This window comes from Buceros rhinoceros, unplaced genomic scaffold (genome assembly GCF_000710305.1).
Source record: "Buceros rhinoceros silvestris isolate BGI_N320 unplaced genomic scaffold, ASM71030v1 scaffold26505, whole genome shotgun sequence".
Classification (NCBI taxonomy): Eukaryota; Metazoa; Chordata; class Aves; order Bucerotiformes; family Bucerotidae; genus Buceros; species Buceros rhinoceros.
In genome coordinates this window covers 3,904-27,818 of record NW_010415088.1, presented here as the reverse complement: position 1 = coordinate 27,818, position 23,915 = coordinate 3,904, and the positions used below count along the sequence as shown (strand labels likewise).

At 50.7% G+C, this 23,915-nt stretch overlaps 1 protein-coding gene across 1 annotated transcript in view; it reads right to left on the bottom strand.

Annotated features, from left to right (window-relative positions):
- PPIP5K1 (diphosphoinositol pentakisphosphate kinase 1) overlaps window positions 1-23,357 on the bottom strand; it is a 39,186-nt gene extending 15,829 nt beyond the window's left edge. Inside the window, exons 1-24 of the mRNA XM_010137303.1 lie at window positions 23,208-23,357; window positions 22,413-22,608; window positions 22,232-22,322; window positions 21,157-21,242; window positions 20,773-20,927; window positions 19,652-19,753; window positions 19,228-19,389; window positions 18,107-18,228; window positions 17,553-17,654; window positions 16,235-16,321; window positions 15,726-15,801; window positions 15,091-15,200; window positions 13,909-13,994; window positions 13,374-13,502; window positions 11,479-11,600; window positions 10,567-10,749; window positions 9,576-9,717; window positions 8,752-8,975; window positions 7,644-7,771; window positions 7,031-7,145; window positions 5,519-5,626; window positions 4,119-4,235; window positions 3,632-3,796; window positions 2,502-2,589 (exon numbers count right to left, since the gene is read on the bottom strand). Coding sequence (XP_010135605.1) covers window positions 2,502-2,589; window positions 3,632-3,796; window positions 4,119-4,235; window positions 5,519-5,626; window positions 7,031-7,145; window positions 7,644-7,771; window positions 8,752-8,975; window positions 9,576-9,717; window positions 10,567-10,749; window positions 11,479-11,600; window positions 13,374-13,502; window positions 13,909-13,994; window positions 15,091-15,200; window positions 15,726-15,801; window positions 16,235-16,321; window positions 17,553-17,654; window positions 18,107-18,228; window positions 19,228-19,389; window positions 19,652-19,753; window positions 20,773-20,927; window positions 21,157-21,242; window positions 22,232-22,322; window positions 22,413-22,608; window positions 23,208-23,357 — 3,046 coding nt within the window. The remainder of the gene's footprint in view (window positions 1-2,501; window positions 2,590-3,631; window positions 3,797-4,118; window positions 4,236-5,518; window positions 5,627-7,030; window positions 7,146-7,643; window positions 7,772-8,751; window positions 8,976-9,575; window positions 9,718-10,566; window positions 10,750-11,478; window positions 11,601-13,373; window positions 13,503-13,908; window positions 13,995-15,090; window positions 15,201-15,725; window positions 15,802-16,234; window positions 16,322-17,552; window positions 17,655-18,106; window positions 18,229-19,227; window positions 19,390-19,651; window positions 19,754-20,772; window positions 20,928-21,156; window positions 21,243-22,231; window positions 22,323-22,412; window positions 22,609-23,207) is intronic.
- Between the last annotated feature and the right edge of the window lie 558 nt (window positions 23,358-23,915).

The following is a 23,915-nucleotide window of genomic DNA, read 5'->3' as shown; positions in this document are numbered from 1 at the left end:
CAGGAGTCCGGCACAACGCTTCAACACACCACCTCTACTGCTCAAACATGAGGAGCAACGTCACCCCCTTTGGAAGCATCCTCGCAAGCGGAGAAAGGCGCTGACATCTCCCCAGGCTCTAAGGCTAGAAGGACACACACTATTGCAGACAATCCACAGTGATGCACTGGCCCCTGCCCAGAAAAACATGGCAAACCCCACAGCACCACTTTGCAGAGACAAAGCAAGCTGCAGCCCACCCCTTCTCAAGCAGACAGGTCACAGCATTTTTTAAATTACAGTAAAGCCACAATTCTGGCAGGAATGTAAGCAGGGTTATTACAGGAGCTCTGTCCTGCTCCCCGTTCCTGCAGGCCAGACACAGGAGGTTACACCTGGACAGACTCTCCCAGAGAATCTGTTCCCCCAGAGATAACGACAGCCAGCCCCTGACAAGGTCAGGCAACAGGAGACGGGCTCGGCGTCAGGAAAGCTCCGAAACAGCAGGAGGTGTCTGAACGAACCTCCTCATGGGACAGCTGCTGAGACAAGTGCTAAAGCCAAAGCTCAGGCTCCTGTGAGTCCTGTCACAGAAGGAGCACATTTCAGATCCTAAAGCAGTAAGAAACTACATTTGTGCAAAGCAAGTAAGAAAGAAAGAAATCTGGAAGATTCCTTGAAGAGCTTGACTTCAACCGGTCAAGAGGCATCATTCTTCTTAAGGGTTCCCAGGTTAGGAGAAATGCACAGACATCCTAACCTCCAGGCACTGTGCAAGCTGGTGTTGCACCACAGGTCTCTCCTGCTCAACCCTCCTGTGCCTGCAGCTGCACGGCTCCGTAAGGAAGAGTGATGGCTGGACTGAGCATCCAGCTAGAGGCCTGCAGTCACAGATCAGCTCCAGCAACGCCTGCCCAAAGATTTGCCTCTGTAGAGCTTCACGGCTGGGAGAGTGACCAGCGCAGGCTTCCCAGCAAGGCAAGTCAGGCAAGAACCTGACATTAAACCTGCTGGAATCACATTTCAGATTTTGCTGTCAAGGAAGAGTCGCACTGTCCAAGGGTCCAGGAGGGCAGCAGCCTTCTCTATTGCCGGAACAGACATTCCCCAGAAACCTGGAAAACCTGGCTGCAGTACGCCGGCCATAATTTCTGCTTTCCAGAGCACGCGCCTTCCGATACTCGGACATCCAAACAGCAGAGAGAGTTTGCATGTAGCATTTGATGTGCTCAGTAACTGCCCAAGCAGATGCACGTCCTTGACCTTGTGCCATCCCAGAAACCCTCACACCGATTCGCACGGATTCAGAGCATAACCACAGGCCTCTTCCAGCCTAAGCAGGCAATCTGTTATGGTTAACTTAATCCTGCAGCTAGTCTGTGACAAACGCAGATGCACCACGTGAAATGGCACATTCAACACACACTATGGCCGAGGCCGTGCTGCCCTTACGAAAGTCACGTGCATCAGCCATTCCTTCTTAGATTTCTCAGCTGGCTGACAGCATAGCTGGCAGCCTTCGGGGATACCTCCTAACCATGCTGAAGAAAATCCCCTTTACTTGGTAAAAATCAGCTTCCAAAGAAGCAGCTCGTCCAAAAGCAACAAAAAACAATCAGGCCCTTTCATAAATCTCTTGGCTGCAGGAGGTCCACAAAACAGAGTAAAGAATAAATGAGTCAGAGCTGCTGCAAGTCTACGACCATGCCATAATGCAAAAAAAGGAAGTGGGCATAATCTGGGCTTCTCCATCTCCTGGTGCTTACTAGTCATCTGCCAGATCGAGGTTTCACAGCTATCTTTGAACCTCATGACAGCAAAGATGGCTTTTCAGCTTCCAAACAGATCTTGCTTTAGTACAAATATTTCAGGAAGAATTTCCACTATTAAGACATGGCTTCGGTTAGGATGATGGAATGGTGCTCTCAAGGACAGGCAGAGAACACCAAGTGCCCCAAAATATTCTTTCCCACTGGTTGCCAGTGAAAGAATGACTAACCAGGGATTCCAGCTCAGTTAGAGAGCTGTCAAACACTGCTGCAGATGACAGGTCTGCTCCATACAAGAGATCTTTGGGAAGCAAAGGCAGGTACATAAAGCGTTGCAAGAAGAGCAGCTCCGCATGTAAACTACTGTCCTGCAGAACAGACAGCACGCTAACTCCCACATAAAATCACCTCTTCCTACTAAGTTCAGAAGTGGTACGACAAATGGCAACAAGTGGTGGAACCTGGCGGCCACCCTGCACGTATGCAGCCTGCTCTGTTGCTCCCATGCTATAAAGGACAAAAAGTGCATCTTCTGTTGCGAGAAGCTGAGGAAGATCATACGCAAAAGGAAACGCAGTAAGAGAGTCTCTGCAGTGGTCTAAACAGTAACACTAGAAGAAGACATAACACAGACAGAGAGACATACAAGGAGCTTGAGCTAGATGTATATGTGGAGAGACAGACAGACAGACAGATACCCCCAGAAAGGCAGCGGCAGAGGCAAGCAGGCTGGTTACAGGTCAAGTACAGTACCTAGGCCGCTTTGCTTCATCTCGGAAGACTGCCTGGAGTAAGTGCTGAAGAGGCGATAACCTCCTGATTTGGAAGATTCAGATAGCACCTGCAAAGACAGACAGCACAATCAGTGCATGCTCCCAGTTACCCACCGGTCTCAAAAGCCCTTATACAATTGAAGGTAAAGAAAAGCATCTCTCTTCCTTAAAATCACGGACTCATGTGCTAAGACAGCGCACACTCAATTTTAATTCGACGTTTGTGTGCGGTTGTGGAACAGCAGAGATTCCAAATGTATGAAGGGACTTGTGCACTGTCCTCCTTGTCTCCCAGGACTCTTTCTGAGATCACTGGGACACAGACTTCCTTCTTCAGCAGCAGGAAAGTGTATCCCCTTTAACTCAGCATGTGCCTGTTCTGCAGAGCCCCCGAGGGCTGCATGCAGAGAACATCAGGAGTGACAGAGATGGAAGCCAGCTGGTAAACACCTAACTCTCTGCTTTTCCTGGTTCAGAAAAGAGACAAAAAAATGCCTCAGAAACCCCTCAAAAGGAGGGGCAACTCTGGAGCACTCTGGAGGTGCCAGCTACCTGCTGCCTTATGACATGTAAGGAGAGGGGACCAGTAAAATCGTTGTAACTTTAGCAGATCAGTGAATGGGTCAGTTCTACACCCAGACAGTTTAAACACTCTGGTGGTTGATAAACCCGCTGGTTAGCAGGGACCTACGATTTGCCTGAGATCTTAGATAGGAGAACCAGAAACGTGGAGCTAACTGTGGGCAGCAAAGGCTGGAGTCTAAAGGAAGACAAAGATGTCATCACGCCTAAGATGAAGATGTTGCTGCCATGTCGTAGCTGGTGACACCGATGCCTCTGCAGAGCATGTAATCCAAATAATTCTTGTGTTTCTCAAGCACTTCCTTACTTGCTCTTCCTTGTCAATCCCTCTGACCTATGTTCCTCTTGTCCTTCCTCAGTGAGGAGGAAGAGTGTGGGAGGTCTGCCTTCCAAAAAATCCCTCTATAACTTCTGTAGATCCTTTCCCAGAATCAGGTCAAACTCTGGCACATTAAAAGGAATGCCAGGAACCAAACCCAAGCACAAGACCTTCCTGAGAACAACCAATGGTGCCAACTGCATGGTTACCTCCATGGACCCTGTCTTCCTGTTCCTGATGAGCGGTGACCTTCGCTGGATGCTGACTGGCTCAGAAGGCTGTGGAGACCTCTGCTGTGCACGGTCTGGCTCGTCCATGCCCTTCTCTTTGGAGAGGTCCTCCAGGCTGCCTTGGTCTGCTTTCTTGTCCCCGTTCTGCCGTGAGGAAACATTGACACCTACAGGCACGTGGCCTCTGCGAGCATTGCCCAGGCACTGACTCCAGCCCGGGGTCTCCCAGCCCTGCTGAGCCCAGGAGGACACCAGCACTCTGAGACCACCCAACAAACCCTAGGAGTTAGGTAGGGAACACAGCTCATACAGCCCGTGGGCACGAGAGAAAGGCCAGAGGGACACGTGCTGCTGGAGACCGGATGGTGCAGAGCCTGGCAGAGCAGCGAGGTGCCTGAGAGGCGGCATTGGCCACGTCCCCAGGTCCCCAGTAGGCAAGACAGCTGTGTCCAGGCAGCGTGCTCACCTCTGCGGAGGCAGGACGAAAGCCAAACCCCGTGGGCACGTTCCTGTCCTCCTCACAGCCTTTCACGCCGGGGCTGAAATGCAGCTCCACATGGAAACGCTCTTCAGAAGATGGGTCCTGTGAACGTGAGGCACAGGGAGCAAGTAAATCCCTAGAAATCAGCCCCACTGTCAGCACAGCTGCGGTCGGGACCTGGGCCCCCCTGCCATGCCAGCGCAGCACGCACCCCAAGCACATCCTTCTGGCAGTGAAACGGAAGCGGCGAGAAACCATGAACATAGTGGCTCTAGGTTTGCCTCATCCAAACGGATGGACGGCTCTCAAAGCACAAAGCTGAGGTGTTCAGCTATCGTGTTTTGTGACAACAGCCCCCAGGGGACCAGCACAGAATCAGGCTATTTGTGTGTGTATAGATACAGAGACATAGGTATATACACAGACAAAACCCAGCCCTTTCTGATCCTCTCCTGCTGCAAAACCAGCACACACTGGGGCAAGGAGAGGGAGGTTGGTTCCCCCCGGACCTTTAGTCAGGTTGTTCCAACATTTAAGTAACTGTGTCTAGTACTTTTTTAAGAGGAAGCCAGAGCCTTTACAGTATCTAATGATACTGAAATGATTTACTAATGATGTAAACCAAAAGTTTCACCATCTCTGCTTACTACAGATTTACACCACTCCCAGAAGCCCTACTCAGACTTTTTTTGATAAACAGCACTAGGAAATACTTCACTTCTACCACTACCAGCCCACATCAGCTCTGTGAACACCAGAGTGTAACTCCAGTGTGTGGTGGAAAGCGACTGCTCCCCTCTCCCACCCCGGCCTCCTCCAGCACAGCACCTGAGCCACAGGACCCGGGTTCAGGGGCAGCTCGGTGACAAACCTACTCCTGGTCACCACCACAGCTTCCACTTTCTGGCTGTCTTTTAAATGAGTCTCTTTACTTCCTGAAGATACCATTATGCACCTCCCTAACTATGTATTTTTTAAATTAAAAAAGTTTACGAATGAGGAATTTCTGGATATTTTCTGGAAATATTTGAGGAAATCTGCCCAATATAATTTGGTTTTATTTATTTTTTCCTACCGTGCATTTGTAATTAACATTAAGAAACAGCAAATAATTTTGTGCTAGGAAACGCTTTACAATCAATAGCATTGATTACTTCTGTTCGGAACGGCTGCTCAGGGTGGCATTCTGCTGACACGGAACAGGCGTTAACCGGGTCACTGCCTCCCACCTGGAAATAAGAACTGGCAGTTGCGTCAGTGATCCGTCTGTCTGGATTCACAAGCAGAGCGCGCTCGGGTCACAGACTTCCCAGCTGAGCTCACCTCTGGGGACCGTGCCTCACATCACGACAGGAAGGGTTTTATCCTACAGCTACATCCCTCACCTTGTTGTTGTCCTCGTAGAGCATGATAACAATCTGGGTCATGTAGTTCAGCTCTGAGATAGCACTCAGATAGTCCATGGCTCTCTTCCACTGCTGGTCTTTGTTCTCCTGATACAGACACACAAACAGTCGCACGGAATCAGCAACAGCAGACACCTTGCTGACGCGGGGACACGGGGCTGAGAGCTTGTCTCTCACAAGGAAACAACATCGTTGGGACAAAAAGCACCTTGCTTAGCTTGCGGGAAGAGAGGTGACCTTGCAGGGAGGGTGAAGTGAGGAGCAACTGCACAGAGGGACACTGCAGCTACCCACACAGCCCACGTGCAGGGTGAGCACTGTGCCATGCTGACTGAAGAAAAGCAGAACCCACAGCAGGTTCCAAGACAGAGTCATTCTCAGATAGTGTCCCACAGAATGAAGCGTTTTAGAGAAATCTTTAAAAAAGCACAAGGGATGAACCTGTGCTAGATAAAGGACCAAGTGAGGCTGCTTTTGCACAATGCTGAATGAAAAGCCCAGCCCACAGAGCCATAGGGACCCCTGGGCTCCAAAGGCATAGCAGCCCACCCCTCAACTGCTTCCCGACACTGCCAGGGAACTGCTAGGGTACTCATGCTGCTGTGGGGCATCTCATCGCCTTGATGGACATGGAATGAACGCCAGCAGTAGAAACGAACCCAAATATCCCTGTGTTAAACACAGTGTCCTCTGACACCTCCGTCGAGGAATAAAGTAGCACCTTATTCAGTGAGTAATTCAGAGGCACCTGCATGATCGCTGCCTACAGACACGCTGTGCTTCCAGACACCAGAAATCGTGCCTGCTAAGCACACCCAGGCTCTCAAGGCATTTCAGAACACCATGCTCAAAAATGGGAAGACAAATCAGAGAGCCTCTCAAAGAGTCCAAAGCAGAGCTTTTCTCAGAGTCTGCACACCAGTTCGTTCAGGAAGCAGGTTAAGAGAGCAAGCGAAGGTTGGACTGGGTGAGCCAGTCCCCTAAACAGGCGTCATCTGTCCCTCCAGTAGAGAGCAACCACTATGTGGGTCAAGTCACCTCCTAAGTCAAGAAAATCAGTTTGCTTACAAAGAAGTGACAGAAAGTCACTAAGTCACAGGGCCAAGCTTTTGAAGCAAAGGGTTGAAGGAAGCAGGAAGAGAGAAAATGCCTCTTTCCCCTTGCCTGATACTGATACCCCCCTACTCAGGTGGGTGATCTGAAAGCAGCTCGTCTGAAACCAGCGGGACAGCTCTCAGAGAAAACACGCCTCTGTACGAGCAAGGCAGGCAGTGTCAGGACAGAGGAAGAACAACCTTCCTGTGCGCCTGAAAGGCAGGAAGCTGCAGCATGCAAACACAGCAGAGATGGAGCTGGCCAGAGGCCACCAAGCCCAGCGTTACCAGGGGAGCTGGCCAGAGGGGCAACCTACAAAGACACACTGTCCACCTTGGAAAGGGCCACTGAAAAAAGCAGGGAGGCTTACTCTGTGAGCACTGCTGGGACACTTACATCCAGGAGCCCCCCATAGCGGAAGATACTGAGCAGAGAGTGCACATGGCTCTCGCTGGTGAAGTAGAGCCGTGTCCGAACGTGGCGCCCTGGTGACAGAACTCCTCTCGAGTACCTAAACCAAAATCAGCCCCATGTTACTCACAGCCCACCAATGAATGTCCTCTACACACAGCAGTGTTTCTGCACAACTGATGCAGTAAGATATCCCCACGCTTGGCGCTGACACAGAGCAGCAGGAACAGAACAAACAGGGAGCGCACTGGGCAGTGAAGCAGCAAGTTTCATGGTATCCTATGGGAGACACATGGTGGGGCAGAGGTGGCCTCACCATATGAGCACTTGCCCCTTGCAGAGACGGGATGAAGGCACAACTATCCTACAACAATGGGCTTAAGCTTCTGTGGCACCGTGCTCCTGCTCTGCAGTCTCAGTGTGCCTTTCCATTTCCCTTCCACTTCTAGGAGCACCAACATGCCTCCCTCTTGGTATGTCCTTCAGTCTGTGCTCAGTGTCTCCTCCCAAACCAGTACACTCCTCTGGTGTGGTCCCCACACGTTGCCCCAAAGCTGCCCCCCCCACCAGCAGCAGCGGCATGCATCACAATCCTTACAAGGGGTGTAGTTTGTTGACAGACTCATCTTCATGGGTCCTCTGTAGGTCCAACTGGATCTTTTTAATGAGAGGAAGACAAAAGCCAATAGCAATCTCCAGTTTCTCCTCCTTATTAATCCCGTATTCCTGCAGGAACAAAACAACGGATACGCATGAGCCCTGGCTCTTTGCTACATCCTCACATGGAAGAAGGCTGGACTTCAGCACTCCTATCCACAAGCATCCCTACAGATAAGCAAGGACAGAAAGGGAAATGTCACTCAGCACCTTTCTCTGTTGTTTTTTTTTTCCCCACTTACTGCAGAGGGTAAGAGAGGACGGAGACTTCTCCAAGAATCCCAATCTGTCTAGACGTGGCTGTCAGCATTCTTCCAACAGCTGAGGCACAAGTACCATCAGAGAATCTCCTCTCGGCACACACACTGATACCCTGACTTGGCACGACCATTAATGCAACAACTGCTATTTCCAAAGATAAAACTTGAAGTGCTACGCTGGAAATAGCCAAACTCATCTCATCAAGAGCACTGTGAAAAGCTTAGAAGACCAATTCTGCTCCACATGGGCGCAAGTGCAATTGGTCCTTGCTGGCAGCAGCTCATCCCGAAGCATTTCTGCTGGAAGTGGGACAGAACAATGGTGAATAGGGTCCCACTGCAGGTGGTCCTCCCGTCCTCTCCCACATTCAGGCGCATAAACTCTGTGAGAAGCGAGCCAACTTTGCAAACAGGAATAACAAACTTCACTTTGACACGGAAACCCCTCTCCCCCACATGCAGTCTTCGACGTGGGAACGGGATGCGGCGACAACAACGCGCTCTGCCCAAAGCTGTGCTGTAAAGCACTACAACAAACACAAAGAGCTACTCTGAAGCTGTTGGTTACTCCAGTGCTGTCAGAATCCTCATCCAGGAGGTCAGCCCTGACTCATCTTAAGTCATAAATGGTTCTGGCCTTATACAAACACTAGGAGATACATCTGAGACATACCTGTGATAGGTTGCCTTGAGAGTAAATATTAGTGCAAGAGAATGAGAGAAAACAGAAACGGAAGGGGTCAGAAACTGACACCACAGACATGGTCACACAGGCAGGAGAGGCTATACCTGGGGTATGATCACATCTGCCAGGGCTTTGGAGAGTTTGAAGAGTTCAGCTGTGCCTTCCAGCTTCAGCGCACAGTTGTGCTGTACATCATACTTGATGCAGTCGTAGATGTCAGGGATCTTGCTGATGTCGTAACGCCCATTCTTCATGCGGAAATCTCGCTCCAGCTTACTCCAGCGTTGCAGCATAAGTTCTAAAGTCTCGCTATGGTACAGCTGCAGGTCTAAACAGCAGAGAACACCAAGCCACATTCACATCCTGGCTACTTCTACGTAGATTCCAAGTGACAGCCGTGAGTCTCAGCACAGAAGGGATCTGATTATTATGTCACCCACAGGAATCTCAGACTGGACCTGTGGCACAGAGTTTTAACCTGCAGCCATAAGCTATGTCTGGAATACTTGAGAAAAGCGAAAAAGATTGCTTTTTGGCTTACATCTGCCATAAATCAGGTTAAATGTCCCACAGATGCCTTTTCAAAACCTCTACACTGTTATTAGGAGAGTTCTTATAGATGAGCAAATCATGACTGAAAAATTTGCTGTTTATAGTCTCGAGCTCCCCTCCAGGAAATGCTGGAAGAAGTCAGGCACACCTATCCAGCCAAACTGATGCTGTTTACACTCCCTCTAAACCCAAGAGGCACATCTAATTTCCTTTACACTACAGCTCTCTTCAACAGCAATTGAAACTTCAATAGCTCATACAGAACTTCACTTTAGAATTTCTTTGCTACAAACATAAACCACGGTGGTGTTCAGGCACTCTGAAGACATAAAAATAAATGAATCTGCTCTGGACCCTTTCCAGTTCTGATGCTCACCTGCAGATTTTGGGTCTTCCAGCCGTTTCTGTATCTGAGAGGTGAGATTCTCGATCAGGGTGAACACCTGGTTACAGACCTCTACTGGGTTCTGGATAAACATCATGGAGTTGAGCAGAGATGTGCTGCCTGTAGGTGCTAGCTGAGAGAAGACACCAGTAGAGATTAGTTAGCGTCTTTACAAACTGGGAACACGAGGTGTCTGCCCTTTGCAGCTGTACGGCCTTCTGACTAGGTACAGAGTTTGTGCTCCCAACCGAGCGCAGTAAGCTGGCCCTTTCCTAGGGGACCTAAACACTTCCTCAGGACCAAGCTCCAGACAGGACCTGCTCCTGTCGGGTCAGACCTCCCTTCACCTTCGATATCCACTGCTGTCTCGCTTTGCTTCTGTGCTTGAGCAGAAAGGCTTCACAGAAGTTTCAAGTAGTTCTGTGAGGTGATAAATATGTTCCTTCAGTGATGGATTTCCGTTCGGTAGCCAGGTCAGAGTCCAGGAAGAATAGTGGTTTGGGGACTTGCTGGAGAAGCAGCTATAGTGCTTTTGTCGGCTGCTGTGCTGGGTGCGGCCCCACTCTCCCCTCTGCAGTTATCAGACACTGCTAGCACCACAGAAGGGTTTGTATCCACATCTGTTCACACACGCAGAGAGTGCAGATCTAGAACCTGGCAGGGCATACTCCCTGGCCACAGCGACTGGGATTGCTCTGGGCAGCATGCACTGAGCCACGAGGACTCTTCTAGCCCACCCATTAGAATAAAACGCACTGGGACTTCTAAAGGGAGAGGAAGGTACCATGAGGATTCTTGAAGCGGACAGTGGAGCAATGCTGTCCCTTCCTAAGCTCTGTTTATATCCTGAAATTCTGACCAGAGCTGATCTCAGACTGACCAAAGTACTATTCACACACCAGCAGGCTGCATGTCAAACCACTGGAGCAATGCTATCCTCCTTCCAGATACGGGAAGCAATAGAGCCACACAGGTGCTTTACCTTTTCATAATCCTCTTCGCAGAACTCAGCATCCTTCTGCATGATCTCATGCAGTCGTGCCTTCACTCTGTGCTGACAGCTGCTGAGGGAATCGCTGTCACTGTCCAGGAGACCGTTCATATTGGCACTTTTCACCATTTGCACCAGGATGGGGGTCAGCTCTCCCTCCAGGGCCAGCAGACCCTAAAGCCACACAGCACAACATTTCAGCTATGTGCAACACAAGCGACAAACACTTCTGGTAGTTTCACGGTCAGCCTTCAGTCAGCCCCAGTGCCATCTCAACCGCCCCAAAGAGCATTTGTGCAGCAACAGCACCTCCGCTCACCAGTGACTCTGCAGCACTTCTAGAGCAGAGGCAGAAGGCCACCTCTGCCTGCAACAGCCCCAGGTTTGTCTAGACAATCACTGAGCAGTTTTCTGGAAAATGCTGATACAGCAGAGGCTCTGCAGAGCAACTAAGGCGACCACAGGATTCCCCTTGGCTCAGCTGCAGATGAATCTGTCTTCTCCTCAACCCCAGCCCCACACTGCACCACAGACATTTCATTCCCCTTTTAAATCCAGCAGTCAGGGAACAACCCCTCTGGCTGGGCAGTCACCAATACTCAGCCAACAGGACGGATGTGCTCTAACATCAAACACCAACAATACCCCACAAATAACTCTATAACTCCTTCTTCAGTCAGAGACCTGGACAGGACACTAAAGTTAACACACACATGCAGCTACGTGGGGTTTCCAGTACTGCCCCACACACTGCTGTGAGCATAGTGAACCACCGTCCTCCCAGCAGAGACAGTACACCGCCTAGGACAGCATCTTCCTCATCACCAGAGGCTTTCCTTTAAAACTGGCACATCCTAAGACCAATGTAGCAGAACCAACAGATGCTCAAAAAAGAGCAGGGACCTTTGCAAAAGCTGCTGCTGTCATCTGAACGCGTCCCTCATCTGAGGCGTAGATCTTGAGATCATGACGGTAGGTGCTATGCAGCCTAAGCAAGCCACATCCAGGGAAGCCAGCATAATCACCTGCAACAGAGAACAAACTCAGAACCAATATTCTGACACCTGCAAAACTATCAGCTGAACGTACTGCTTCAGACCACAAACTTTATCATAGTAACAGTTACGCAGAGAATTAATTGCTTCCATAGCCAGCATTTAGCCTGCTCCAAAACAGACAGTTCCAGCTATACATGGTGACTAGAAATCTGATCCAGGCTTTGCTTAACTTGGGAAAGTTCATTTTGAGGAAAAAAGTGAGCATTTACCAGCCAAGTCTGACAGTGCCCAAACTCTGCAGCAGCCCTCTCTGAACGGTGCACAACCATTCTGCTGGCCCGAACCTCTGTGCAGAAGGGAGATGCACCAGCAAAAACTGCCTCCTTCAGTTTGTTCTCTACACAAGAGCAGGCGCTGCTGCCATGAGAACCGCAGCAGAGCTGTTCAGCAGACAGGCACCCGGCTTCCAAAGCACGTCCCACTGAGCCACAACTACCCTGCGGCACAGAGTGCCGGTTCATTTATGGTGGCTGGGTCAACCACAGGAGTCAGATCAGTAACGGGAGGAAGCGACTCATGAGTCTGACCTCCAAAGACAGGGCAGTGGTGACTAATTTGCTGCTGACTGGAATCCCATGGGGATTTGCATAGTACCCAGACACATGCAGGGAAAGATGGGAGAACTGCTCCCAGCTCTGAGCTCACAACTGGGAGCAACACCCTGCTAGACAAGGACAGACACCAGCCACAAGTCAGCAGTTAGCTGGACAGAGCTGCCATGTACCAGCTGCTACCCAAGACACAGCAGCTCGCTTCAAATATCTCTTCGTGAACGACCATGTGAAGCAGAAGTCTCCAAAGAAGGACTGAAGTCACCCCGTATGGGCTCTGCTGTGAGCCAGGGGGCAGTCCCAGGGCTCAGCCCAGCCTGTGGGTAACTGCACTCCACTCCACCACAGCCCTGCGGACAGGTCTCTTTTCAGGTCCCTCAGCACGCGTGGGTGCATCCCACAGGGCCCACGGACTTAAGTATGTCCAATTTGCTTAAGCATTCCCCAACCCAATCTTCTTCCACCAAGGGTAACTCTTCCTTAGCCCAGAAGGAAATCTTCTCCAATTCAATTTAAATTCACTTAATTCATGTTAAATTTAATTAATTAAATTGAATTAATTAAACGTACAGGTCAAAGATAAGCAGTAACCAACACTGGTCTCAGCAAGTCCATAGAGCAGCGGTGTGTTACTTCTGTCTCTTTAAGTGGATGAAAAAGGCAACCTTGGCCTTTTTCTCCTTTTCCCTTTGGGCTCTTGCTGGCCTGTGTGTGCAATGCTTTTCAGAGTCACAGAATTACAGCAGAGAAAATATGGAGAAGTCACCTTCCCATTCTCTCTGTCTTGAGGCAGAATTATCTGTGTTCCAAGACAGATTTCCTCTGTTCTCTGCGTTGGACCTGAATTATGTGTTAATCACACGTGAATTCTGAACCGTGTTTGCTGCATCGGAATGTATCTTACTAGAACGGCTTCTCTTTCTGAGTGCTGGCACACTGGCTGACAGAATGCTGCTGTGCTCCAAGACATACTCAGGTTACCCACTGCAGCGGACGTCTCCAGCCAAGGGGCCTTTGGGCACTTGAATTATTTATCCTCAGAAGAACAAAACCAGCAGTGGCCTGAGTCACACAGGTTGCAGACAGCCCACAGACGTCTGAGCATCCCTCACGCTGGCGATGGGTCACCTGGGTGGGGCAGCCCGGAACAGCCCAAGGACAGGACCAGAGACACATGGACAAAGCTTACCTTGGCCCCCAGGGTACATGCAGCGAAAGGCCCGGCCCAGCTCTTCTGCCTGGACTCTTCCTGCTGGTGTCAGCTCTCCACCCCACTTGAGCACCAGGAGAAGGGATGGGGAAGACTCTCGGCGAGCTTCTAGAAGACAAACAGGTACTCACTACATGAGATCTCAAGACTGGGCTTGCAGGAGGAGAGGAGGGGAGGAAGAAGAGGTTATCATCAGCACCTTGCAGAGCATTCTCAACTCAGCCCTGACCCAAAATCTCCAGGAACCAAACCAGCAAGTACAAAATTAAGAGTCACTGCTTCCTGAGGGTGTAGGCTGACATTCATGAAAGGCAGAAGCCCTGTGGCACCACCCAGGGTATACTGGCATGCTACACTGCGTCGCTCCAGCCCTTAGGTGACATAATCACCACGTAAACAAAGGTAAGACATGGGACACTAATTTTGTCTGCACATCCAGAGCCCTGTCGAGGTAGGACAGCTACACACCAACACCAGGCTTGAGGATTACAGCAGCAACATCAGGTTTCTTTACCTTCATCTTCACTTGCAGTTTTCGGATGTCCATGGGGCAGATAGGTCAACTGAACCTTACGGTTAATGCCAGAAAAATGTCCATACCTGTCACAAGGAGAGGGGGGAAACTTAACAAACAACTCTCCTCACTCTTTGCCCAGAGGTCCCCGGGCAGCACCCAGCAGAAACACAGCACAGGCAAGAGACTTTCTGTGGCGACACCAGCTGCCGTGAACATGAACGTTTTTCTGTTACCTGTGACCCAGAACGCCCCCCCAAAAGAATCCAAACACCCCCCAAATGACATTCAGAGATCCAGCTACTTGTCTGCTCTTCAGCTGAGAGCGCTCTGCGCTCTCACGCCCCACCAGGGCTTTAATCAGCTATTCGTCTATTAACCAAAACAAGGAAGTTTCAGCTAGTAGCCCTCTCTCCCCTCCCACGCCCCACCAGGGCTTTAATCAGCTATTCGTCTATTAACCAAAACAAGGAAGTTTCAGCTCAAAGCAGGAAGTTTAGCTCAAACCAGGACATTTAGTTAACTTCTACCCACATCTTTAACAAGTGAATTAATGAGATGACAGAAAAACACGGATCTGCCAGCCGTTCTGAGGATAACCACATCACTAATGAGCAGGAAGAGCAGGGGAGGAATCGCAGCAGAAGCCCCTCCTCCGTGCTCCGCAGCCGTGACTGAACGCAGACACTGCCTGTGTACGACATAGTGAGCTATAGTTGGAGAGAAACCCTTCTTGTCTCTAGGGTGCCAACTCCACCATATTGTCTTGTATTTTGGCTGCACAAACCTTGACAGGACACAAACATCTCTTCATGTTTTCCAAGTGCCATAAGCTTTTGGCACCAGCACAACCTCATTTAGAACAAGATTTGTCCCAAATTTATCAAAATGCTTCACATCAGTGTGGTCCCCACAGGACTCTAGTCCTTCTCCCGCAGCAAAGGAAGCTAGGCTTTACCTCAAGTTGTTTAGCCAAAAACCAGACACACTTGAACAAGCATCAGCAGCAGTTCTGAGCCAAGGAGAAAACATTGAGAGTGTGGCACCTTTCACGTGCTAACAGGGGATGGAGGAGGCTCTGGCCTCTGGGGAGCCAGCTGGGCAGCACAGCTTGTTCCCACACCGCACTCTGACCCGCGGCTCTGAGACAACCCCTCGATGCCCCGAGACAGGAACTCTTACATCTCCAAGACACTCTTCAGCTGTTCCAGTTTGGATTTCCTCTCCTCAATCTCACAGTCACTGTGGGTTCCCAGGTCCACCACAAGCTGCCGTGCAATGTCCAGCACTTCCTGTGGGAGAGCAGAGACTCAAGCATCCAGTGATTTTGCCTCAAACTCACCACTGAATTCCTGCAAGGCCTCTGGCTGGCTTCATGCAGCGTCAGGTCCCCAGAAACACTCGTCAGAGACACGTCATTCCATAAGACACAGCTCAGGCAGGACGAATGTTCACGCTGCAGCTTGCTGCACCCCCATCCTGTGCTCCCGCCCCGTTCTGAACCAAGCAGCTGCCGCCAGCTACCCCACTCTCTAGCCTGGACCCATCTTTCACCAGAGGTAATCCCACAGATAGGCAAGCTGCATCAGGTCATCCCCATCCTATAGTCTTCACATCAGCCAGGGACAGTTTCCATTCCGCTCTCAGTATACTGTCACCCAGCCGAGTGTGCACGGGGTGGAAAACAAGAAAGGGAGCATCTGTGCGACAGACTGTTGCCCTTTGGAGGGTTTCCACCCTCCCAAAGAATTGCCTCACGCTGGGATCTGTGTTACCTGCATGTCCCACACAGTAACCCCACAGGGGACTCCCCTCACCTGTAGCTGCTCTGGTTTCTTCAGCTTCAGCTTCCCTGTCTTGTAGCCATCGTATTTCTCAAACAATTCAAAGAACCTGAACAGACGACAAAGAACCTGATGCATTTTCTGCCGTTTCAGGGCTATAGGGACTGTCATCCTACATATGCATTCATGCTCTGATCTTCAGGGAGAACCAGCAGGCCCCCTGGCTCCTTCCTGTGCTTCACAAATTCTGAACAACCTTCCAGCTGCAGGTACGAAAAGGAAGCAGACACTAGCTTCCCACTTAGTGGGGCACTTCCCTTTGCAGCACTTATCAGACCTTCACTCTTCCTCCACTGTTCACACAGAAGGTGCCAGGATCCTTATGGAGAAACGGGGTTCCCTCAACCAGGCAGAAAGAAGTTGCTTCAGTGGGGCCAGGAAGGAGCACTGCATCCATGCTCAGCCCTTCTGCTCCTCCTTCACTGAGGAACGGGCCCTCCCTGCCTCCCAGCAGCACAGCATCCTCCTGCCTTGACTCTTACCGGGGATGCTTAACTTCCATCTTCATCTTCTGCTTTGGGGTGCGATCTCCGTGCCGGATGACGGCAATAACACAACGAAGCTCCATCCTGGGGAAACACAAGATACACCTGGCAAATGTGCCCCTACACCCCAGAATTGCCACCAGTTCTTTCAGCTCCATCCTTCTGACAACTGCTTTCCCCATCAGTGGCAGAACCTCCCCCAGACTAAACCAGGCACAAGTGCCAAGGCTGTAAGACCCGTCAAAGTACTGCAAACGCTACCAGGTCACCTGGTTTCCTATCAGGGAAAAGCACCACGGGACCATAATATGACAGGCAGAACCACATCTGCGGCAGAAAGGATCAGGCTGGACATTACAGGATCTGCAGAAACATCATTTTGAATTGTGCCAAGATGGGTTTCACGCCCAACTTGTGTAATGCTCACAGGACCATTTAGAAAGGCCCAGGGAAAAGACAACTTGGTTCACAAGAGTGGTTATATACATATACGGGGCCCTGTCTTCAAGCTGAACGTAAAAACATTCCACAGCAACCAGCCACCTGCAGGAACCAGTAGCTAGGCTGGCTCATTTCAGAAGGGCTATGGAAGACTGCTTTTTCAGATACTACAATATCCAACTATTTCTCACAGGATCCCAAAGAAAGGGGGATCGATTCTACCAGTCTCGTTGTCACCAGGAGTCCCTGAAGCCAGCAGTGCCTTGGGCTGTGCAGTGTTTGTGTTCACCATCTTTGTCCGGGTCACACGGTGAAGGAAGGATGAACACACACGCTCCATCTACCTTTTCCCAAGCACCTGCTTTGTTCAATTCATACAAGTGTACAAGTGTGCTGAGGATGACGAAGAGTCCTCTGCCTTTGGCCTTCTGGCCTCATGTGGTGGAAAGCTAGGAAAGCCAACAGTGTTCAGCAAGGGTCTGCCAAGTGTACAGGTAACGTGAATGCCTCAGCTTACCATTTTCCACCCACTTCACTGGCAGCTCAACACGCAGGGTCTCTGAGAAACAGTCTACTCAACAGTGAGCCAGCTGCAGCAACATCCTACTCTGTGTCCTGTGCTGATCCAGAATTTGGGCCCTCTGAGGGCCATGAGCTGTTTCTGTAATCCCTTCAGTGACTGCTTGTCCGCATTCAACAAACCTACAACTAAGTTACCGTCTATCACCCCCTTCACGTGCATGGCTAACCCTTCCATGACAGCAGCTGGAGAATGCCGTGCTGCTGGGTAATGTCTGTCCCTTGGACAGGTTTTGCACTTTGTCCCTCATTTAGCCACCACTGGCATTCCTTTGAGGAGGTGGCAGGTACTCACATGGTGCCTGAAGTTGTGGGGACAATGGGAATGTCTTCTGCCTCGGTTGGGATGGACCAGGGAATATGAAACTGTGGAGCCAGTTCCCGCATGATTATATTTCTGGAAGAAATGAGAATACAAAACCCATAAGGAATCCCATTCCCTTGGTTCTCCACCTCCTCCTTAGCAGCCCAGCTGAAAGATTTGAGGAGAGCCACAGAACTTCTCACCTTCCTCACAGAGACATCTACCACACCATGGGCTATTCAGGCCACCCCAAAGAACAGCAATTTTGTTCACATCACCAGTGCTGTAGCTGGGCTTAGCATCCTGTAAGGGATGTCCTGTAAGGGACATCTAGCTGTAGACACAGACAGCTAATGCCATCGCAGACAGGAGCTCCAGGGGCCAAAAACAATTAACCCATTCCTCCCAGAGCCAAGCTTTCACTTGCTGAACAAGCATCCCCACGTGACCCCCCTGCAGACGCCGACATACTGATCGGGACTCCTCATTCATTTTACTTAGCTATGGATTATTTCACCCTCTGTCAAAACCTGAATCTTACGTACCCAAGGATTTTGGCACAGTCGTCGTAATACTTCATAGAGTTCTTCACAAAACTGAAGCCGTTCACATCGCAAACAAAAGAGTGTCCGTTTGCCCGCAGGAGGTCGAACCCACACACTGTTTGCTGGGTGAGGAAGCAGAGGACACATGAGGGAGTGCAGCGGGGGTTGGCAGCTGCCCAGCCAGGCAGGGACACATAGACCCAGCCAGCGCACACTGCCCAGCACAGCTCCACTAGCGCTGCAGCCGTCCTCCACTCTACGCCTTCCTCCTGAGCCCTGGAGAGGAGTGAAAATGCAGCCACAGCACTTACAGGCCCTTCAGAGGGACCTTCACACCCTCACGGCTGTATCAAAGGCCCAACCCACCAGCCTCTGGATTAAGCCACCCCTCTGCCTCCCAGAACTCCAAAGGCTTAGGACAGAGCAGCTCCTGGCTCTCCTGCTCTGGCCTCTAAACCCAACTGTTTTGAACCAGAGTGACAAGTGCAGATGAGAAGCGGTGCAGGCAAAGAAATCCATCACTATGTGGAAAAGGCTGCAAGGTAGAACAAGCCCTCATCTGTATCAGCACAACTGCACAGGGAGCAGACTGCCGTGGGGCCAGAACAAGCAAGCAAGTGTGTCTCCTGCTGACATCCCTGAACATGCCACGGATCCATACCTAGACTAACATGATCACTCTACCGACCGGTAGAATAGAAGACAAACATGCACCAAAGCCAGATCAAAACCAGAACAAAACAAACAAACCAACCAACGCACACACAGAAGAAAAGAAGACGAAGGTTTCCACACCACACAGGTAGGAAACAGTAAAGGCGGGACAACCACAGGGCAGACGGACAGCAACTCGCTCAGAATCTGATAGGAAATGCGCTGGAGACCAGCCACCTGCCAGCACAGAGGCCATCTTCTGCAGGCCCTCCCACTCTCCCGGTCATCTCTGACCAGCAAACCGCCCTGGCCAGCAGGACCAGCTGCCCCCAGGCCGCAGAGATGGCAGCTGGCACCTGGCGAGGGAGACTGTCGCACCATTGGGGCAGCAGAGCTCAAGCTTTAACACTGACCGAGAATCAGACACTCACGGAGTACCCTGCTTGCACAGGAGAGAAATCACAGACCTTAAAGGCTACACAGACTTTCCTGGCAACGAGTTTCTCCATGGCAGTCAGCATGACTGGGTAGCGGATTTCCTTCCCTTCACTGTCCCGCTCAACCTTCCCATCCAAAGCAGGGGACTTGCGAGCCTCTGCGTGGGCATAGTCTGGCCCGACAGTGTACACCTGGAAAGAGAAACAGTCACACCTAGACTGACTGCAGCTTCCTGGAGATGTTTCTGCTACAGACACAGAGTGGTCAGACGGTCTCATGCATTCCTCCTATTATGACCTACAGAACATCCCCGTACTGGGATCCACGCTGCACAGTCAGCACCTCGCAGCGTAAGCAAACACTCCAGAATCCAAGCAAGACTAAGTAGGACTGCCCAGCCTTCAGCTGTGCCGGGCCTGGAGGAGGAAGGAGCTGTTCCAGGCTCCTCCTTACCTTTACATCAGTGCCATCTGTAGGCATGAACTCCTCATAAATGTACGAGCCTGTCTTCCTCACACTGCTCTCTGGGGAGTACACGCTACTCCGGCTGCCGATCTGGAAGCACAGAATAAACACCTCAGGGAAGGGCATGGGGCTCCTGCTCTTAGCTGGGGGAACAAAAAGCACAGGTTTCACCTCATACATAGAGAATTAGCAGAATGCCTCTAAGAACCCCCAGCTACTACAGCTCACTTAAGAAGGACCAAAGAGACTCCAAAACACAGCAGAAGGTATGTCCTTTCCCAGGCTTCAGAGGAGAAAAGTCACTACAGACCATTCGGGTGACTCCAGTCTCTACAAGGATATGGAATAAAAAACAGTGGATAAAGACCTGGAAAGTAAGGGGCCGAGCTAATAAGCAAGTGATCATCAGTGATGACAGGTGACAATCTGATCGATTTAACTTCCTTCTAGGACTGCTGACTGATCTCATGGACAGAGGATGATGCTGTTTTCATCCTCAGTATGGCCCTGGGTACAGTCTCATGCCTGTGTGTTAGCTAAGGAAAGAATTGTTTTAAGATTATTAATGGCAGATATGTCATTTCCTGACTGGAAAAAAGATACATCACAGCTATTAACTGTTCGCTGGCAAAGTGAACTTCAAAGGAAGTGAGTAACGGCGGATTCCCTGTGGAATCTAGGAATAAATAGTGCACTTATCACAGCTGCAAGCTACACTAAGCTGAGAAGGGCAACAATGATGTTAGAGGACAGCAACATAGTTGAAAACAAAAAAAATTATCTTGATATATCAACTAAGGAAGTGATCTGGACAAACCAGCATCCAATTCAATAAGAGACACAGTTCTCCACGACGGCTAGGACACAGGTCAAACAGAGGATAGGGAAGGCAAAGTCAGCCCTTCCGCCACTAAAATACGTCCTTCTGTCCTCTCTTAGTTTAAAACTGTTATCCTGGTTGACCTAAAAGTTCTAAGAAGATCTAGATCTCCTCAAGACAAAACCTTCCTTCCCCCTTCACCTGCCCAACACCCCCTCCTGAAGCCACATGGGTCTCAGAGCCACAGATTTGCTGGTTCCAACACCAAAGCTGGAGTCCCTCTCCTCACCTTCCGAAAGAGCCGCTGGCTGCCCCCACCTGCTGACGTTGGGTAGTAAATATACACATTATGGTCTTCAGCACTGACCGGCTTCTCAACGAACGGCTTTGGGAAAACGGCTCCATTTACCTCCACATGGTCCTCTCCTTCCACCAGGTTGCACTCTGAAGACAAAACACAGCAGCAGTGTGTTAGGAGAGGATGAGACAGCCCAAGTGCAGAGCTGAAGCCCTTCAGTCCTGGGCAGTTTTGCTGTTGGGACCTTTGTCCACAAAAAACCAACAGGCTCACGAATCAGGCCTCTTTGAGTGGATTATCAGTACCTGTTCTCTGCAGAGTACCTCAAACAGTACAGTACGTGACAGCGTCATGCTGCAGAGCCTGGACACTGACCTTCTGGTCTATCAGGGTCCCGATTGAGCACAGCATAGCGGGGCAAGTCTATTCCCTCTTCTTGAAGGATCCGATACACTTCACGTCTGTAGAGGAGAGAAACAGCATCAGAAGAGTCTAGAAGGTCCTCAGCACATGCCAAGGCAAAGGCTTCACTCCCACTAACGACGAACAAGGTTAAACAAGCACAAAAAAGCCTCAGAGAGAGTGTAAATACTCTCAGCACATGTTCTCCAGACAAAACCTACAGCCTACAGGGCATGCCCCACTCCTACTCTGGACAGAGATGTCCTGGAGTAAGGCTCTACCTGGCCTAAACCCGGATGCTCCTTTACTAGCACATGCCCAGACCACAGCAACACACCCAGCACAGGCCACCCACCCAGAGACCTGCCCCCTTGAAGGGTGCCCTGTCACGCTATGTTGCCCAATGCCCAGGCCAGGAAGATGCAGCAGAGCCTCTTTTCACCCTGTGTCAGTGGGGAAACCACAATTCTTTCCCTGGAGTTGCACTAGGGGTGCCTGCCAGCACCCACGGGAGCACCGCTCACACCCAAAGACATGGCAGGAGGTCTGGGATTTGGTACAAGCCCTACCCAAAGCAGTCTGGCCGGATGCACTGAAGTACGTGACTGCTGGTGGCCTCTCACAAGAGCTGAGCAAGAAGCCTCTTGAAAGTGTCTAACCAACATACCCTCCTCTGCAGCTGACCTGGCCTTGCTCCCAATTTCTGCCCCAGAACGCCATCCCACTACTTGGCTCTCCTCCTCAGAGACCAGTCTTTTTGTCTTAGTCACGGCAGACTCACTCTGCAAGACCTCTGCCACTTCCTACTCCATCTGGCCATTCTTTACATTTCCACCAGAAAATGAAACATGTCAAGTTTCAATGGTTTTACCCCCAAATCTATTCCCCTCCAGGTTTTGGAGAAACAAGCCCTAAAAGCCACTGCTAAGGTCCCCTTCCTCCCCATCTCACTCTTCTGCTCGTGGCCAGGAAGACAGAGTTTGCAGAGCACGCTGAGGAATCGCACCACAAAGGAGGGGAGGGGCGTTAGTGGATGACAGACACCTACCTGTCCTGGATATAATACTGCATGTCGAGGTCGTTAATCAGAAACGGCTTGCACAGCTTGGCATACGCAACTGCTTTATCCAGAGGGAATCCTGAAATACAGGCAGGGAGGAGGGGAAGCATGAGGGGAAGCTCCCTTGCCCAGGTCTCGAGCAGGCCAAGGCCTCCCACAGGCTTTTTACCTTTGGAGTGGAACGATATCAGGCAGTCGCAAGAGGGCCAGTTCTCCACCGGCTCGTTCAGGATAACATCTTCCCCCATGATCACCACTGTGATATACTCAAACTTGCACAGACGCTCCAGAATCTGTGTCATGGGCTTTGACTTGGACTTTTTGGTCATGGCACAGATGCCAACCACAATCTGCCGTTCAGGTGGCTAAGGGAAGACAGAGACCAGTTTAGCCTAGGGTCAAGGACTTTGCTGAGTTTAAACCATAACGGTGCAGAAATGCAGCACTGTGGAACAAACAAGGGATTTTCCTCCCACGTGCAGAACAGCAAATACAACGTTTAATATCACTCTGGATAGGGGCCAAAAGGAGTCAGGAGCTGGAGATCATTCTCCCTTTTGCAACCTGTTCCTGAACGCTGCAGAAAAAAATAAGTGATTCGTATCTGCAGACAAACCTTTGCCCCTTCCACAGTTCCCAGAGCTCTCCTCAAAAATTTCCCTGGTGAAACAGGAAGGTTTACAGGAACGTCAGGGTTAAATTGTTAGGACAAAGGAACCCACTATCGCAGATGGAAAAAAAGCTGCACCGAGAAGGCTACCATTTACTGCAGCGCGAGGCAGCAAGAACAGCAGTGTGACAACACGACACATCCTGTCAGAAACGACATCACTGTTCCCCACGGCTGTGCCGTGTCCCCTGACGTCCCGACTGCCCGCAGCTGCAGCAGAAAGTGCGCAAACCCTGGCTGACACTCAGGAGTTCTGCAAAGATGCTCCAACCCAGAACACTGGGACCTCCTTACCGACTCCTCCTCCTCATCATCTTCAAAGAAATCACAGGTTTCGTCTGTCTTCATGTTTGATCCCAGAAAGTCTGTCTCATCATCCCTGGAACCAACAACAAACCTGGGAGTGGAGCTCTCTCCCTCACTGGAGGTCGTCAGGGACGACATTGCAGCTTTGGTGGCCAACCATCCCGCTCTGGAATCACAGCATGAAAAAAGGGATAGAGAGGGTCAGAAGCGGGGCGAGCCAGGGGCTGGCTGGGCTACTGCAAGCGGGTGATGGTGGGGAGGGCAGCAACTCATCCGGCATGAGGAGCCCAGGAGTGCTGCCCAGCACAGCCGAGGGAGCAGGGGGAGACCCTGGGGTGGGAGGGGATCAGGATTCAGCCAGGCAGCTCCATCATGCAATTAACCCCTTTGCACCCACTGTGAAAGGGACAGTGTCACCACCAGCACTGAAATCACGTAACCCTTACACTGATGCATGCTCCAAGCCGCTGTCTAAATCATGGATGGGGACAGTGGACACCCCCACAGGCTCGAACACCCGAAGACATCAGCTGGCTCTCCAGAAGCTGGGATAAAGCTTAGGACAGTGACAGTAACTTTCCAGTCGTCAATTTTCATCCTTTCAGCTCAAGAAGACCTGTAGTAACAGAGAGACCAGTTTGAGAGGCATTTTAGTCACGAGGAGGAGGGAAAAGGAAGAAGTGACAACTCTTTGGC